This window comes from Onychomys torridus, chromosome 7 (genome assembly GCF_903995425.1).
Source record: "Onychomys torridus chromosome 7, mOncTor1.1, whole genome shotgun sequence".
In the NCBI taxonomy this organism is placed as follows: domain Eukaryota; kingdom Metazoa; phylum Chordata; class Mammalia; order Rodentia; family Cricetidae; genus Onychomys; species Onychomys torridus.
The window spans coordinates 116,160,099-116,175,050 of record NC_050449.1 but is presented as its reverse complement, the minus strand read 5'-3'; the positions used below and the strand labels follow the sequence as shown (position 1 = coordinate 116,175,050).

The following is a 14,952-nucleotide window of genomic DNA, read 5'->3' as shown; positions in this document are numbered from 1 at the left end:
CATACTGTTGTTTGTTTGTTTGTTTTTTGAGGAATGTGGAAGACTGTGGAACTTTGGACTAAGAAAATGGTTGAACTTTGTAAGTAAGCGGGGCTCAATGGGCCATCCCATTAGAAGCTTGAAAGACAAATAGTGCTGAGAGATCGATGTGGACCATGGAGACCCAGCTCAAGAGGTTTCAGAGGGGAACAGTATTAGTAACTGGGCTAGAGACCATTCTTTTTTTTTTCTCCAAGTTGTAAACTTTTATTACAAATTAAAAATGAAGTTCTTAAAAATCTCAATGTGACCAGATATGAAACAATTTAAAAACCATCAAAGGTGTATTGAGAAAAACCAGACTTTAAAACACACACATTTGTCATTACCAAAAAGAGACATCTTTAGATAAAAATAAAAACCCCATGCTGCATAGATAAAGCAGATAGAGAAGCACTTAAGGTCTTCAGCTCCAATCTTTTATTTCTTATTGCTGGAATTTCATATTCATTTCTTCTTGTTGGATGACCAAACCTGATGATGATAGAGATGGTAAGCCGGTATTTGCTCAGCCTGGGGAGCAGGCGAATTCTCAGCTGTGGATTAGGGTTGAAGTTACGGCGGTACCGATGCTGAGGTGGCTGCTGACCTTGGTTCTCGTCTCCTTGATTTTCCTTGTCCTCTTCATTGCCATCCTCTCTAGGCTGACTTTGGCGAGGAGGGCCCCTGCAGAATCATGGTCTGTAACCCCATATACATTCTGTCTCACTGGTCTACCTTGCTCTCCCACATCCCGGTTGTCAGCACCCTCCATCACAGAAGGGTTGGAATACTGTGGCTGACGCCCATACAGTCTCCTCAAGTAGTAAGGTGGGAACCTTCGCCTGCTATAGGGCTGGTGTTGTTGGGCTTGACCTTCAGGAGCGCTTTCTGATCCCTCGTTCTTTTCCCCAATCTCACTATTCTGATAATTTTGCTGGTAATTGCCTGGAGGACCCCTACAACATGGATACATTGCGAAGGTACTACCTGGGGTTCTTCTTCTTTACGGCAGTTTGCTGTACAAATATGTCTTCCTTGGTGTCATTCCTGTTGATGAAACCATATCCATTCCTTACATTGAACCATTTTACTCTTCCCAAAACCTTAGTTGCAATGACCTTTGTGAGGCTGCCACTCCCTCCTGCCCATAGAGCCTTCTGAAATGATGTAACCTTTATTAAGAATTTTTTTCATTTGCGAGAGACAATGGACTCTGAATGTCCAGCCTTTTAGGACCCTGGGTAAATCTCAACTGGGTGAAAAAGGTCCCCTCACTTTCAAAAACTCTGCAGCAATAATAAGAATGACACATATATCTTATTATTTAAAGTTGTATGCATAACCAGCACCATTGGTATGTCATTAAACTGATCTGTATTATATCAATTGGGTTACTATAACAAAATGTTGGCGATTGGGTGGCTAAACCAACAGATACTTATTTTTCATACTTCTGAAGATTGGTTTCTGGTGAAGGTTTGCTTCCAGATCAATGTTTATTACTCTGTTGTCTTACTGAACTAGGATGCTACTTTTTAAGCCTTACTTAGTGACCCCCTAAAGGCCTTGCCTGAATGCAGTCACTTTGAGGGTAGAAGTTTCAACATTAAGAATTCAGTCCAGCCAGTGGTGGTGGCTCATGCCTTAAATCCCAGAACTCAAGAGGCAGGCAGCTGAGTTTAAGGCCAGCCTGCTCTACAGAGTGAGTTCCAGGACAGCCAGGGCTGTTACATAGAGAAACCCCAGCTCAAAAAACTAAACCAAACAAAAAAATCCATAGCACTTCTGAATCTGACAAATATATCCATCCTCAAAGAGGGATGTTCTAGATGTTTGTCATTCTTGCTCATGGTGACTCCACCTGCCTGAGGCTTTGTAAACCCTTATATGTGAATTCATGGCTTCATTTCTAGCAGTCCTGTGGGTAGTCTAAACTCACCCACTCAGGAGCCTTCACTGGTGTCAAAAGGGATTTGACTTTAAGCAGAACTAGTAGGCTTGGGGCTGGAGAGATGGCTTAGAGATTAAGAGCACTTAGCTGTTCTGCCAGAGGTTCTAAGTTCAATTCCCAGCAACCACATGGTGACTCACAACCATCTATAATAGAATCTGATGCCCTCCTCTGGCATGCAGGTATACATGCAGAGAACTCACACATAAAATATAAAAAGCAGGTCACCAACACAGGCAGGTAATCACCAAGCAACCCTGCCAAAGTATCCCCACATTTCCTCATTCCTGGCATTGGAAACAAAGATCCAAATACGATTTTGATTTTGTAATATTTTATCTAAAATGTAAGTTGGGGCAGGAAGGGGAATGCAGGGTTCTGTACTGAGAGAAAGTTCATCACATTTTGTGTATGTACTAGTCAGTCCAGGTGAGCCTCGGGAGCTGAGGTAAAGAGCAGATTCATTATGTGCCCAGCTCCAAGGTCCACGCAACACTGAACATGTGTAAAAAGACTATCAAGGTATGTAACTAGTATCATTTTACCATTTGCAGGCTGTCCAGGGCACAGGCCTGGCCTTTATTGTCTATACTGAGGCCATTAAAAACATGGACGTGTCCCAGCTGTGGTCAGTGCTCTACTTCTTCATGCTGCTGACAATGGGTATGGGAAGCATGGTAGGGACAGGAACGGCCATCCTCACCGCTCTGACTGACAGCAAGGTCATCTCCAGCTACCTGCCCAAGGAGGCCATTTCAGGTCAGGACACCAGGCAGCGGAGGCAAGGGCTTGGGTGGGTAGGGAAATGCAAAACAAATAGTGGAGGGGCTTCCTTAGGAGCCATGTGCTTCTAAGGAAACTCCATAAGGACTGTAGGAGTCTAGCTGTGTTCCTGCAACAGTGTGCTACTCAGTCCTAGGAGCTAGACTAAGAACTCACCATCCCAGGAATATGAAGCAGTCAGCCTACCCTTGGGAAAAGGTGACAACTCCCCAGCCCACACTCAAAGGTCTCCAGTCTTTGAGAGCCTACATCTGTTTTAGTTTTAATCAAAGGATAACAGTTATCAACTGTCCATTTCCTAAAGTAAGCATATGACCTGTTCCCACACCAGAAGGAGCTCTTTCCACATACTCTCCAGGCAACAAGTACCCAATAGATCACCCTGTTCTGACTTCTAATGCTACTAGTTTTTGTGTGTTCCTGAAAGTCAATGGGAAGGATAATCTGGACCTGCTGTCGACACTCAAAACCTGTCAGCAAGCAGCACTATGGGCCTGTTAGCAGTTGTCAGTCCCTGACCCTGTCTGATACATCATTGTAACATACTACTTCTTTATGCATCTTGACTGTGTAAGGCTATTAGCAAAGGAACTAGCCTTTCCCATAGTAGCTACTCATTAACTTCACTATCATCCTACCCAAGCAGGGGTCATGAGGACTCTATAGCCAGCCACCTCTACCTCTGATAATTCTGTAACTCCACATCCAGGATGAGTAAAACAAAGCTCCATCCAGTCTTCATGTTCTGACAACCCACTGGAAGATACACCATCTTAACTTAGCACTTGGCATCCTCCCTGAGCTGACATCCCCTGCAGAGCAGCTCCTACAGCTCATATGAGTGAGCCAATCCTTCAAAGTACACATAGGACCTGTGGCTCCTGCTCAATATAACATGGGGTGAGAGGTAGGGAGATCAAGAGTAGTTTTGTGTTCTAGGTCTGGTGTGCCTCATCAACTGTGCCATTGGTATGGTGTTCACCATGGAGGCTGGGACCTATTGGTTTGACATATTCAATGACTATGCAGCCACGCTGTCCCTGCTGTTCATTGTGCTGGTAGAGACCATAGCTGTATGCTATGTGTATGGGCTAAAGAGGTAAGGAGACCCCAAACCCTGCCTCCTATGTGAGGCAGATAAGCTGCAGGGCCACACATAAGAAAATGATCTCTCTTTAATAGGCACATTTCTTATAGAGGCCTCTTTGCCCTCAGATTTCAGCTATCTCTTGCTTTCTGTTTGCCTGTATCCAACAGCTTCTATTTTCTATTTTTCACTTTTTATTATGGCATGCTTTCTGGTCAAGGACTCAGCCTCCACGCCTAGATACTGACCAGGGTTCTTGGAAGCCCTAATGCTGGTGGATGATCAAAGTCTAGTTAGAAATTTTGGCTTAATAGATATTCCTGGTTCCCTGTCCAACACTGTCCATCAGCCTTCCAGGTGATGGCATGTGCATCTGGGGCCCAATGAAATGAGGACTATAGGACCTCCTTCACTTGGTATCGGCTAAAGTCTGGGACAAAGTGCAATAATTGATATTTCTAGCACTTTCCTTGGTGTTCTGAGGACCACCTGTCTGAGAACCACCAGTCTAGGACCTTGCTCTAGTCATCCTGCAAGTAGAGGAAGAAAGAACCCTTCAAAACTTACCTGCTCTTCCACGCCAAGGCCAAGCCCTTCCAGACACAAAGTGACTGCTCTGAGACCATCTCTAGGAGGCACTAGAGAATACTTGGAACCATCACTAATGGATAGAGTGGGTGGGCAGACACAATGTCACCCTAGCCTTGTGGACTGAGAGGATTGGCATTCCCCTCCCTCCCCCATGGACCCTGATCCCACCTTCTCTGGGAACTAGCCTCTGGTCCACATCTGGAGATCTCTGAAGGCCAGCACCAGGGAGGTATCCCATGACCCATTCTTTATTGGTCATACTCCCTCAGGCAGCTTCAGCCCATTTCCCTTCACCTCAATACCTCCCCCAGGAAAGGATCAGATGGGTTTGGGGGCACATTCAAACATCATTAGTAACCAAACAGCATCTTCCTAAAGGGCAGAGGATATGCAAACTGGAGCCCCTCCCACCAGAGCATGAATAAACCTAGGCTCTCTCTCTCCTTGTGGTCCAAACAGATTTGAAAGTGACCTTCAGGCTATGACTGGCCGCACCCTCAGCTGGTACTGGAAGGCCATGTGGGCATTTGTGAGTCCACTGCTCATCATCAGCCTCTTTGCCTTCTACCTGAGTGACTATATCCTCACAGGAACGCTACAGTACCAAGCCTGGGATGCCACTCAGGTACCTGATATTCCTGCAGGGATGGGGAATAAGGGCAGAGCCCATGATATCACTTCAGAACACAGGAAATCATTGCTGTGGTGTGGGAAGGTTACAGGTGATAGCATGGGAAACATCAAGATGTTTCACAGACGCTCAGTCCAGTACAGCAGAACTGGGCTGTGAGTTTTTAACCATGATCCATGTAGAGAGTAAGAGTCACCTACAGCATCCCAGTGGATCTTTTCCTTGATAGGGAGGACACATTGTAGAGGTGCTGGTTTTTCCTTCAAAGGAGCTTCACATGTTGAAATGGCTCCAGAGGTAAAGAGAAAAGGTGAGAGCAATTTCAGGACACACCTGCTGCATGTGAAGTGCTGATCTACAGGCCCACTCACCCAAATGTTACTTTATTATACCACTGACCAAACCCTGGCATAATGCAGGGAGGAAAGACTTGGGTCATAGTTCCAGAGGGGTCACATTTTTGGCTTGGGCAGAATATCACTGTAACAAGAGTGTGAGGTAGAGGTTTTTCTTCACTCCCTCATGGCTAGAAAACAGAGTGGAAGCTTTCAGAGACCAACCCAATAACCCAAGGAACAGCCCCCACCCCCAATTTCTGACTTCCTCACCTAGCTCCTACTTCAAGTAGAACCACACAGCTACAGAAGGCAGGCACCTGAGTTTGTGGGGGAAGTATTTCATGTTCAGATGTTCAAACCTAAATACCAGCTCACACCATTTCTCTTCCTTTTTTGGAATGGAGGCTGGAGTAATTCTTAGACTAGTGAAGGTTTCTCCTCTCTCTCTTACAGGGCCACATGGTGACCAAGGATTACCCTACATATGCACTAGCTGTCATTGGGCTTCTGGTAGCCTCCTCTACCGTGTGCATCCCTCTGGTAGCCCTGGGAACTTTTGTCACACGCCACTTCAAGAGCAGAGCAAACTTTCCTATGGCCTGAAAAGTGGACCTCATAGACCCATTGTTAGTCACTCAGTTTCATAGCTACTCATATAGTAGACATTCTCCAGTTACTTTTTAAAGCCAGAAGTACTTTCTGCTTTCTGAATCTGCAAAGAAAATTTAATTCTCTGTATCATAGGCTATTATAAACCTAACTTTGGCCATAAATACTACAGGCTTTATTTTCTATCTTCCATAATGTATACTTTTTTTTTTTTTTGCCAGAATTTATACCCTTTTGTATTATATATTCAACTCATAGTAGATATAATTTTCATCACTTAGACCTTTAGCTTTCATTCTAGAGATATCAAATATTTACATACCACCATTAAATGAGATACTGGATTACAAATTTACCTCTATCATTGCTTTTTTTGTTGCGACAGAGTCTTGATCTTTATGTATCCCAGGTTGAGTCTGCACCTTTGCATCTTAGGCTAGGCTAGAATCTGATCCTCAGTCACAGCCTCCCTATGCTGACACAAATGGCCATTTGCTACCAAGCCAGGCATATACTTTTTATAACAGTAATTATCCTCTTGTTTCTGTTTGAACTATTCCTTAGCAAAGTGAATGGGGAGGGTGTAGGTATGAGTCTCAAGGAGCAGTCAGTACTAGACTGGGCTCAAATACACAATCCTCTTACTTCACCTCCACCCCAGTGCTTGGATTACAGGCATGGCCTACTACACCTGACCTTTCAGTATTTCTTGCAGGCTATTTTAATGATTAATTTCCTCGGCTTTTTCTTGTCTATAAAAGTGTTTAGCTTCATCGCTGAAGTGTAAATTTACTGGACATGGTATTCTTGACTGGTGGGTTTCTTTCTTTTAGTAGTTTGAATGTATTTATAATTCCATTTATTTATAGTCTAATGGATATCCCCTTATATGTGACTTGACTCTTGCTCCTTGGTAATAGACGAGGGGGAAAATAATGATCTGTAAACAAACAATATGAAACAGAAGTGTAGGATGAAAATCTAGAGAGCACAATATAACCATACTGAGATTTTTTTAAACTAAATTTGATTTTGCTCTTAACAAACTGTGAGATGATACAGTAATGTGTTCTAGTGTACTTTACTTTTACTGCATATCCCCTAATACTGTGTTGTAAACCTCAAATATGATAAATTCTATTTTAAAAAAATTAGGTGTGTGTGGTGATGTTTTGTTTGTGATCTAAAAAAATAAAGCTTGCCTGAAGATCAGAGTGCAGAGCTAAGCCACTAGTTAGCCATAGAGGCCAGGCGGTGGTTGACACATACCATACCTTTAATCCCAGCACTGGGGAGGTAGACAGAGGGATCTCTGTGAGTTCAAGGCCACCCTGGGCTACACAAGACTGATCCAGTCTAAAAGAGAAACAGAGCCAGGCAGTGGTGGCACACACCTTTAGTCCCAACACTTGGGAGGAGGAAGCAGAAAGATCAGGAGTTGAAGGGCTACATGTGATTGATCCCATGTCTATAATCCCTGCAATAAGGAGGTAGAGACAGGAAGTGATATGGCTGTGCAGAGAGAGAACTATAATGTGGGAGGAGACAGGAGCTCAATCCCTTTTCAGGCTGAGGAGTTGGCGAGTTAAGAAGTGGTGACTGTGACTAGCTACTCAACTTCTCTGATCTTTCAGCATTTACCCCTATATCTGACTCCAGGGTTTTTTTTTTTTTTTTTTTTTTTTTTTTGGTTTTGTTTTTGAGCTGAGGATCGAACCCAGGGCCTTGCGCTTGGAGTGAGCACTCTACCACTGAGCTAAATCCCCAACCCCAGGTTTTTATTATTAAGACCAATTAGGATTTGTGCTACAGGTGTGAGGAGATGAAGTCCTTGGAAACATATATATCCCTCACAAGGACCTTCCTCCATGTGCACCCTTCTTTTCATCACTGGATACTAGCTTTAAAGGTCAGTCTTAAAGATAATTATATGTCTTAAAAGACTTGCACTTCAATGTAACTGTCTTTCTTAGGAGATCAAATCTGTGCAATCTCTTTCTAACTGACAAGACACCCACATGTTACAGGGTGACTGCTTTGCATCAGTTAAAGTTTTTAGATACATGACGTGATGAATGAAAATGTCAGAAGGCATTAAACCTTTTAGTTACTTGTCATACCTGCATTTTGCTGGCGTTCTTCAAGTACATGCACACTCATGTGTGTGTACAACAACTCTTAATTGAGAATTGAATAGACTAGCCTTGGAGTTGAAAATCACAAACTCTAGAGTACTCACTACCCTAGCCTTGCCCAAAATGAATTCCACAGGAAAATCATGTGATGTTCAATGAATAAGACTGCACTGGCTAAAAAACTTGGTGCTGCTGTTGTATAGCATATACCCTCTCTAGGAGTCACTTTTCAAACCTCTCAAAGTCCTAGAGTTTAGACAACATTTTAACTTTATTTAAACCAATGTCTCCGACAGTTCTTGTCACAGATCCCTGGATTTAAAAAGAAAAAAAAATGTGTAAGAAAGTTCCTATTAATCCAATGCACTTACGAAAAGTGAATTCTGACAATTCAGGTTTCGCTGAATAGTCTGAGGAAACTGTAAGACTCATGTGAGAGGCCCAAGATGTGGCTACACCAAGAAAGGCTCTCAGCAATGACAACATACATGAACAGAAGAGAAAGCCCCCCAGACACCAACAAACAGAGGAAAACTCGGCATTCAAACCAGCAGGGGAGGGCTACAACATTCTCAGTAAGCAGCTAAGCTTAATGACATTCTGCACTGCCCCTCAAGGGTAGGAGAACATTCCCTGGCCTCAGTAACTTCTGATTTGGTTATTTTATCACTTTTGACCAATGAAATACAAGCAAGAGAGGCTGTCATTTTTGAGCAGAGGCTTCTCTTCCTTCTGTCTGAAAAGAGGCCAGCGTCATCACTGTGAGAGCCAACGTCAAGCCAAGGAGCAGGGCTGCAACCAACTGCAGAGTGCACAGGAAGAGGAAAAAGAAACCTTTTAAATTAAACAAACAAACAAACAAACAAAAACCAGTTGGCCTCTCAATTGTCAGTCTATAACCCCGAAGTGACTATGGATAGAACGTGATCTAAAAGTGATAATTGTCAAAACTTGTCCTTGGATGTGAGCTAGGAAAGCAATATGGTTATTTACTGTATCAGAGAACAGGAAGACAAGCTACAACAAATGATTCCCTTCCAGAACACAATTTCAACAAATCCACAGGAAACAAGTAAAAGACCACAACAGGCTCCACACAAGACCCATATACAATTAAAACCAAAACTATGAAAAGATGTTCAATTCTCAGAGAAATGCCAGAATGAGATGCTATTTCATACTGCATTGACAAAAAAATGTATTATGATAGTATCCCAGGAATATATGTATTGTAACACAAGCAACAATTAAGAGAGACATGGATTCCAGATATAACCACTGATATGAGGACTGAGTTCAAAGGATCCATAAATATACCTACACAAAAATTTTATAAAATTCAAACAGACAAAAAAACAACCACCCACAACAAAAAGATGAAAGAAAAACAGTCAGATATGCTGGAACAGGCTCATAATCCCAGCACTTAGGAGGCAGGAGAATAACAGGTTTGGAGACAATCTGGACTATATAGTGAGACACTGTCTTAAACAAGAACTACAAAAGTAAAAAGGGGGTGGAGAGCTGGAGCAATGGCTCATGAGTGACAACACTTACTATGCAAGCATGACGACCAGAGACAGCATCCCGGTGGTCATACATGTAACTGTCACACCAGTGAGAGACCCTCACAAAGAAAGTGGAAGGTGATAGCAGGCCACCTCACATCCTTCTCTGGCCCCCTTCTGTACACACATAAGGTACATGCATACATATACACAATCACACACAAAGGGAAGCTAGAGCTGGACAGATGACTCAGTGGGTAAGGGTACTTGCTACTCTTGCAATGGATCCAGATTTAGTTCCCATCACCCACATGGTCACAACTGTCCCTAACTCCAGGTACTTCAACACACTCTTTTAGCCTCTATAGGTACCAGGCGTGCATATGGAGCACATACGTGCAGGTAACACACAAAATAAAAATAAATTGGGGGGAGGGAGTGCACTAGTGCTCACCTCAGTCAGAATGCCAGCAGTATATGGCATACCAGCAAACCCTTTTTTTCCAGTCTCTCACCTTCCCTTTTGAGCTAACCTGCTATGCAGCATTCAATCAGCTCACCTCTGTCCTGGTTAAGTTATACCTTCTCCAAAAAGCCCCAATTACTTCCAACTTACTTGCCCTCTACTTCCCTGATTTTCTACTGACCACAGGTCATATGCTTTCTATACCCTCCCAAAAGATCACCATCTCCTGACACTAATGTTTATGTGTAATCCCTTCCCCTTGAATGAGCTAGAGCCACTGACTTCTAGTGCAAAGGATACAGTAAAAGTGAAGGGTAACACTTCCATCCTGATCGCAGATTCAATATTGTTGGCTATGATGTAAAAATTGTCTGAAGAGAATGGATGGCTTTCAGTCCAGAGTCAACATGGATATTCAACCCAACAAGCATGGGAAGAACTGAATCATGAAAGCAGATCCTGCCTGCTTTCAGTAGAATCTTAAATGTGGCCTTGCGGAATGCCCTGAAGCAGAGAGACTGAGACAATAAGTACAAGCGATCATGAACTGCTTCACGCCACTAAGTGTGGGAACAACTTGTTACAGTGATAGGTTAACTAACACGAGGAGGCCATTCAGAACTGGTCTATCTTCTCTCACAGTGAACGAACAGTACATTCAAATTACCTACCACAATTTGTTGAAGTTACTTCACTAAGAACCTGGGGAATTAAGGGAATATGGAAATAAATCTTTAAAGCATTAAAGCATACACACACATATTATGTACATATAAAAATATTGTACATATGTACAAAGCATACACACATATGTAGATGTGTAAACAAATGTACATTGTGTGTACATATCTTGGATGCCATTTTCAAGGAAATTCATCTTACTTCCCACATAAGCAAGGACTTCCTAAATCAAGGTGTTTACTCAGTATTTCCTTAGGCTCATGTATCACAAGCAGGCTTCAAACTCACTATGTAGCTGAGGATAACCTTGACCTGATTTTCCTGCCTCCACCTCCCATGTGCTGGGATTATAGGTGTAGGCTACCATGCCAGGTCTTAGAGTCCTGAGGATCATGCCCAGGGTTTCATGCATACTAGGTAAGTGCTCTACCAACAGGGCTACATCCCCAGCCCTGAAAATACTTTTCAGTATGTACTATTTTCCCATTCATCAGTTGCAACCTGTATTATTTATCCACCCATACTTCCTTATCACCCTGCAACCTATATCACTTTGAAACAAATCATAATTTGGAAGTGGAGATACTCTATGGACATTAAACCTCAGTAAATGTTATATATTACTAAATGTTGCCTTAGCTTTAGCTGTAAAAAATAATAAAGATATAAAAATGTCTTAGGTGATCATCACCGGTAAAGTTTAGATGCTATTGGTTTTCTTGTTTACTCATGACTAGTATTTCTATAATGATCAAACATTGCTTTAAGATAGAAAAATACCACCTCTGACAAAAATACAGAAACACCAACAGTAATTAGAAAAGAATATGGCATTTTATTTTTGCATATGGATGTACAGTACATGAATTAAAATCACTGCAGGGCTCTGAAACATTGATCATTTGCAGCCTAACCCACTGACATTAGTCCTTGTAAAGTAGCCACATTAGTGGTTCAGATTTGGTGTCTGCTGTAGCTGTTGACATGAAGTGCTTACTGTGAAATGCCCAGTAATATTTAAATAATACACTATAGTAGACATAGGCTGGGCTTCAATATTCCATCTTTGGAACAAATTATGCTTATTTACATGTCAGGATAGGTGGCTCTATTTACTTATCCTACTGTGAGTTTTAATGACTGATTTTACGCTACACAGGATTTTCCCAGAGTTTCTAAAAGCAATAACTCTTATTGTTTATAAAAGATAATGTTGAAAAAAGGTAATGTTAAAATAAAGGCGCTTTTAGAAATATTTAAGGACAACATAAGTTATTATTATTAGAAAAAAACTCTACAGATTTTTAAGCAAAACACTGATGTACCATAGCAGTGTTTAACTGAATTATTTTAAGATAGTGTAATGATACTACCTTATATACTGTTCTAATATCTAAACCTCATAATTACAATTTTAATATATAACCTGCCTTACAATTACAACTATGCACAGTTTCTGAAGCGCAGTTTTCAATCTGTTTTATGCATAAATTAAAGTTGGTCCTTGATTTGAAGAACTATGGCTACCTGGAAGCACTAAATTTCAGACACTTATTGACAGCCAACAAAAACCTTGACAAAGTGATAAAGCAAGAGTACCATGCATGGTAAAGCAGTTGCTGCCCCACGTGTGAATCAAGTCTAGCACAAGACCTTCTCTGAGGTCTGCATGTATCAATGAGTAACCAAAAAAAAAAAGGGGGGGGGTGTTCCACAAGATATGGGAGGAAGCAGCCGGCCAGTCTAGTGTACTTTCCACAATAGAGCAGTTCTTAAAAAGAGGCAACTCTGGACCCTTAGCATAAGAGACACACTTTACATTCTTTGATTTCATTTACACCTTTTAAAAAAGATAAAATATATCTGAACTTTTCATGACATTTAGGCTGCTGGGGCATTAAAAAAGCTCAAGCTGGCTGAAGCCAAGAGGCAGCTACTAGAAACTTCAACAACTCTAGATCCCATTCTCCTCTTCCTTCCTGTGAAATTACAACTTACTAAACTACTTGAAAGAGACATTCTATAAACATAGTAGGATTAGCATATTATTAAACTTCTAAGAAAAGTCCAAAGATATATGGAAATATGCTTGCTAACAGTGGCTGCTTTACAATGACAAAAGTGAAACAGAGCTAGAAAAATAATTTTACTGTCTTAAATAATGAAAGAAATTAAAATTTTAAAATATATTACTTATCTGTGAACTTCTGATTAACTTGACAGTGATAGATTTCTTCTGATCTGTGAGCTGAATTTAAGCTACATTTGAATTACAGTACAGCTTCAAATTATAAATATAATCATCCCAACAGTAAAGAGATCACTGAAGCAGTAATACAGATCAATCCTAAGCCATCACCCAGCCCAGACCACAAGAGGTGCTTTTGGATAAATGCTTTAAGAAGATCTTGGGACTGATGTGGAAAGCAGGTCAGTAAAGACTCCAGTTCTGCATCATGGAATCTTCCAAGCCAAGCCGCTTTCCACAAACACAAATTCAGTCTATCTTTTCTTTCTGGACCAATCTAGGAGCATCAACAAAATCTTTGCCATTGTAAAGAATAATAAAAAATGTTCCAATGCTTGCAACTCCCCAGAAGAGGACATATGCCAGTGTTTCTGTCCACGTGTCACCTGTTGGTATTAAAAAGAGATAATGCATTTGTTGATGCCAGATCTAGTTGTTAGTTGTATAGCACAACTTCACACTAAAGTTTACTAACATGTCCACAGGAAAAAAATTATAAGAACCTCTTAAGGTTTAAACCATGGGTCTTAACTCTTCAAGGTTTGATGAACCATCAGCTGTGAAACCCTAAGAACTTGTTACCTCTGTGGCAAGTTCCCAGCAATACTGAGGCTACTGACCAGAGGCCACACTGTTAGAACTGGACTACTTTCTTTCAAACTACCACATAAATCATAATTATCATTGAGACTAAATGCTTTACTAGCACAAGAAACTACTAATAGCTTAATTAATCATAGTTCTATGATCAATGTGATATTATCAAAATACCTATAAAACACATGCTACAGAATGTGTATTTTTAAAAAGTTACATGTTTAAATTAACTGTATAAATCATAACATTTTAACTGCATTTAACACAACTCTGCTGGTTGAGTTTATGAAGGATAGCAACACCCATGGAGCAAAGACCTATTTTGTTTTTCTCTTTGAAGAGCTGAGCCTTGGCTCACTTCTCTACTGCATCTACTGGCCTCAACTGTAGAGAAACACATGTAGAGTCAAATGGCAGTAAGATCATTCAAGGGAAGGATGCCACTTCTAGACTTCCTACCACATCAGAGGTTGCAGTGCATTTATGTTCCTTCTCAAAAACCACAGCAAGGGCTATTCCTATCACCATGCATTACCTAACAGGTACTATACACAGAATTCAATATATATATATATATTTTACTTAAAAATATTCCTAAATTTGCAACATTATCACTTTTCATAGACGAGTCTTAAAAGCTGTTGTGCAGAAGGCAAGTTATTGTTTGTTTGGGGATTTGTCCTGGTTTGATTTCTACTGCTGTGATAAATATCATAACCAAAAGAACCTGGGAAAGCAAAGGCTTTATCTGGTCTACATTTTACAGTCCATCACTGAAGGAAGCCAGGACAGAACTCAAGGCAGAAACTGAAAGAGACCATGGAGGAATGGTCCTTAATAGCTTGCTCTCCATGGCTTGCTCAGTTTGCATTATTATACAACCCAGGACTGCCTGCCCAGGGATGGCACTGTCTACAGTGTGCTAGGCTATCCCATATCAATCATTAATCCAGAAAATGCCCTATAGACTTGCCTATAAGCCAATCTTATGGAGGCATTTTCTCAAGTGATGTTCCCTCTTCCCAGATGCCTCTAGCATGAATCAAGGTGGGAAGAAAAAGAACCACCCTAACCAGGACAGGACTGAATCAGGGCCTCAGGCATGCTAGGTAAGCGCTGGGCCACTGTGCTGCTTCCCAGGCCAAGAGGGAAGCTTCCGACAAGCTACTGCACACTTCCCAGAGGAATCCTCCACGTCACTCAGGTCAAGATCTTGGGATTAACTTTTCTTATCCCTCCAGAAGTACTTTAACCAGTCGTGAGCATAGAAAACAAAACAAAACTCATCTAATGGAGTGACTTTCAG

General features: G+C 41.4%; 3 protein-coding genes across 4 annotated transcripts in view; 1 reads left to right on the top strand and 2 right to left on the bottom strand.

Annotated features, from left to right (window-relative positions):
• The window catches only part of LOC118586671 (sodium- and chloride-dependent transporter XTRP3B), a 32,867-nt gene extending 26,671 nt beyond the window's left edge, over positions 1 to 6,196 (top strand). Inside the window, exons 8-11 of the mRNA XM_036191805.1 lie at positions 2,527 to 2,731; positions 3,695 to 3,854; positions 4,893 to 5,058; positions 5,856 to 6,196. Of these exons, the coding sequence (XP_036047698.1) occupies positions 2,527 to 2,731; positions 3,695 to 3,854; positions 4,893 to 5,058; positions 5,856 to 6,005 (681 nt within the window). The 3' untranslated portion in view covers positions 6,006 to 6,196. The remainder of the gene's footprint in view (positions 1 to 2,526; positions 2,732 to 3,694; positions 3,855 to 4,892; positions 5,059 to 5,855) is intronic.
• Positions 294 to 1,496, bottom strand: LOC118586672 (Y-box-binding protein 1-like). Its single transcript, XM_036191806.1, has one exon. The coding sequence runs from the start codon at positions 992 to 994 to the stop codon at positions 572 to 574; it is 423 nt and encodes a 140-aa protein (XP_036047699.1). The 5' UTR covers positions 995 to 1,496; the 3' UTR covers positions 294 to 571.
• Positions 6,197 to 11,616: 5,420 nt separating the features above from the next.
• The window catches only part of Sacm1l (SAC1 like phosphatidylinositide phosphatase), an 83,943-nt gene continuing 80,607 nt past the window's right edge, over positions 11,617 to 14,952 (bottom strand). For both annotated transcript variants that reach the window (XM_036192879.1, XM_036192880.1), the window contains one exon: positions 11,617 to 13,435. In XM_036192879.1, the coding sequence (XP_036048772.1) occupies positions 13,299 to 13,435 (137 nt within the window). In that variant the 3' untranslated portion in view covers positions 11,617 to 13,298. The remainder of the gene's footprint in view (positions 13,436 to 14,952) is intronic.

Excerpts from the sequence above, each read along its gene's own strand:
- LOC118586672 (XM_036191806.1), bottom strand. The coding sequence starts at position 994 with ATGTATCCATGTTGTAGGGGTCCTCCAGGCAATTACCAGCAAAATTAT.